Source organism: Gadus chalcogrammus, chromosome 2 (genome assembly GCF_026213295.1).
Source record: "Gadus chalcogrammus isolate NIFS_2021 chromosome 2, NIFS_Gcha_1.0, whole genome shotgun sequence".
Lineage (NCBI taxonomy): Eukaryota > Metazoa > Chordata > Actinopteri > Gadiformes > Gadidae > Gadus > Gadus chalcogrammus.
This window is the reverse complement of record NC_079413.1, coordinates 19,319,258-19,322,722: the sequence shown is the minus strand read 5'-3', so window position 1 is coordinate 19,322,722 and position 3,465 is coordinate 19,319,258. Positions and strand designations below refer to the sequence as shown.

At 52.1% G+C, this 3,465-nt stretch overlaps 1 protein-coding gene across 1 annotated transcript in view; it reads right to left on the bottom strand.

Moving 5' to 3' along the window:
• The window catches only part of LOC130402291 (alpha-1,6-mannosylglycoprotein 6-beta-N-acetylglucosaminyltransferase B), a 69,881-nt gene that overhangs the window by 174 nt on the left and 66,242 nt on the right, over window positions 1-3,465 (bottom strand). The window contains exons 10-11 of the mRNA XM_056606439.1: window positions 3,052-3,185; window positions 283-413 (exon numbers count right to left, since the gene is read on the bottom strand). Of these exons, the coding sequence (XP_056462414.1) occupies window positions 283-413; window positions 3,052-3,185 (265 nt within the window). The remainder of the gene's footprint in view (window positions 1-282; window positions 414-3,051; window positions 3,186-3,465) is intronic.

Sequence of the window (3,465 nt, the reverse complement as noted above, 5' to 3'; positions counted from 1 at the left end):
CCCCCCCGCCCATCACCTCGTACCTGGCAGACTTCATCGAAGACCCTCCCTCCCACCTCAGAGGGTCAGCCCCCCCGCCACCAACCAGGGGACGTGGTGGTGCTGAGTCAGGTGGAACTAAGACCTGGGTCAAAGCTTCCCTGCCCACACACACACACACTCAGGGCTTTGACCAGTGTGTGTGTGTCTGTGTGTGTGTGTGTGTGTGTGTGTGTGTGTGTGTGTGTGTGTGTGTGTGTGGTGTGTGTGTGTGTGTGTGTGTGTGTGTGTGTGTGTGTGTACCTTCCACATGCTGGCCTCCTTCCCGTACACCAGGGCCATCCTGTCCGCCTTGTTCCTCTGGATGACCCGCCTCTCCGTCTCGTTCAGCTCCTCCGCCACGAAGCCCATGAACGAGTTATCAGGGGTGTGTGCTGTGAGGACACACACACACACACACACACACACACACACACACACACACACACACACACACACACACACACACACACACACACACACACACACACACACATACACAGACAGAAGCACACACACACACACAAACACGCACACACGCGCACACACACACAGACATACACACACACACACACACACACACACACACACACACACACACACACACACACACACACAAACACACACACAAGCACACACACACACACACACACATACACAGACAGAATCGCACACACACACACAAACACGCACACACGCGCACACACACACAGACATACACACAGACAGACACACACACACACACACACACACACACACACACACACACACACACACACACACACACACACACACACACACACACACACACACACACACACACACACACCGCAGTGGTGTGAGATGTCGATCAATAACCTTTGAGCAGTGGTAATACGCGATCAATAGTGACCACCTGACCGGAGCGATCATTATTACATCGTTTGTCCGCGTTTCCGTTGTTGTTCTTTAATCAGGGATTAGGTCAGAAATTAACTAATTATACCGGAATCGATAAACAATCAACCAATCAGAAAGGTCATACAGCCGGGTGAAGAGATGATGTGTTTGGGGTGAAACACAGTCTGGTTTCACCATGCGAACGCTGGCCATAATCACTCGGTAAATGGTAAACGGACTGCATTTATACACATTTTCTAACCAGTGGCCACTCAATGCGCTTTATAATACTGCTCAACATCACCCATTCATGCACACATTCACACACCGACGGCGGAGTCAACCATGCAGGGCGACAGCCAGCTCATTAGGAGCAGTTAGGTCGAGGCGTCTGGCTCAGGGACACCTCGACACTCGGTTAGGAGGAGCCGGGGATCGAACGAGTGACCCTCCGGTTACCAGCCAACCCGCTCTACCTCCTGAGCCACATGTCACCCCAGCGTGGCCATGAATCACATTGAACTGGGACCTCACTCATCGTTATAGTTTACAGCTCGTTTTTCAAGCGTATCTTTAAAGCCGCACGCGCTCTACCGCAATAAAACACAACACTGCTTCACGAGCGTATTGTTAAAACCACTGCGGCCCGCGCCCTCAACCCCCCCTTTCCTCCAGAGGCGGCAACACCCTAATCTCAGCCGAGAGCCGAGTGTGACGGTTCGGCTTAGAAACACAAAGCTATTAAGTGTTAGCGAGGGGGGCGTGTGTTGGGAGGGGGGAGGGGGGAGCGTATGTTGGGGCTTCTCTCCCCGGACGGGCTCCTGATGGGGGGGATCTCGGGCGAGGGTTAGGGCTGCCGACAGGTCCTCAATCATCATTATCTCCAGGGCCCGGCCCGCCATCCCATAATAACGGCGGCGGTGGCCGGCACACCGCCAGGCAGAGCTACGCCCACGGCTGACGCACAACAGCGTGCGCATCGGTGCGTCCTGAAACGCATCGTGTGTGATGTAGCACAACTGCTTTAGGGGGCTTAAATGAGGTGCGTGACTATGCTGAGTGGCTGGGATTAGTGGTTTCCGAGGATTGAGGGGGGCAGGTGGGATGGCCAAGATTTATCTATAGCTTATCTAAAGTGGTAAATTGACTGCATTTATACTGCGCTTTTCTAACCGGCGGCCACTCAACGCTCTGTACAATATTCCCTAGAATTCACCCACCCATGCACACATTCACAAACCGACGGCGGTGTCAGCCACGCAGGGCGACAGCCAGCTCGGCGGGAGCAGTTAGGGTGAGGCGTCTTGCTAATTGACAACTCTACAGGAGGAGCCGGGGATTGAATTAGCAACCTTCCAGTTGCCATCCAACCCGCTCTACCTCCTGAGCGACATGCCGCCCAAATACTGTATATAGAGACCCGTCTTTGCATTCCTCCAGCTCTCGCCAAGCCCCTCCGCAGCTCAAAGCCTCGCGTGATAGGTCAGTATCGTAGCTTACAAACAATGCAACTAAACGCAAGCTAGGTCAGCGGTAGTCTTCCGCGGAGAGGGTAATGATGTGCTGTTATTTTGTGAGCCTGGAGAGTCCTGAAGAGACTAACGGTTGCCTTAGCGCTACAGCAGTGGCTTGGAAAGAAAGAAAGGAATCTAGCGGCAGGAGGTCAAACCAACACAACCATCAGTGTACTGTCTGCGTCTCAGAGCAGCTACACAGGATGCTAGCACCCTGCGACGCGTTAGCGCACTAGCTGCTGATTGCGGGACGTGTTTTATCATACGAGCGTTGGAGGAGGGGGGGCTATGGTAATGTAAAGGCAACGAGCGGAAACACAGCTGGAAGTTTGTGTGTGTGTGTGCTACATTTGTGCGTGTGTGTGTGTCTGTGTGTGTGTGTGTGTGTGTGTGTGTGTGTGTGTGTGTGTGTGTGTGTGTGTGTGTGTGTGTGTGTGTGTGTGTGTGTGTGTGTGTGTGTGTGTGTGTGTGTGTGAGTGCGTGTGTGCTTGCGTGCATGTGTGTGATTATATGCAAGGGCACTGTGTTGATGTACAAGGATGTGTAAATATATATACATGAAATAAGGACGATAAGGACATTATTGTTGCTACCACTTCAACATGGTGCAGACGTTTCACAATAAAACTCCTCCACCTACGGAACATGGTCATGAACTGCTTGCAGTTGAGGTTCCAGTAGCCCCAGTTGGTGCGGTACCCGTTGAGCGTGGCGTACTCCTCGTGGTTGTAGGGCGGCTCCGTGCCAAACGTGTCAATCACCCGGATGTGGCACCTGCCAGAGGGCGACACAATAAAAGTGCAGCCCGGTATGACTTTTACTTTTTGTATTTTTAATCCTTTCTAAGGGACCCAAGGACATACAATTACAGGTTTGAAATAAAACAAGGAGACAACACACAAGGAACAAACAATATACAATGACTACTAAGCACTTGCAGTCAGTGATTTCAGACGCAGTCATCAAAGAGCAGGTAGGGTTAACATTCATCACAGAGCAGAGGTGAGTTCAGAATTGGCGAACATTGGTGAACGTTTCTAGGCGAGCGCATTGA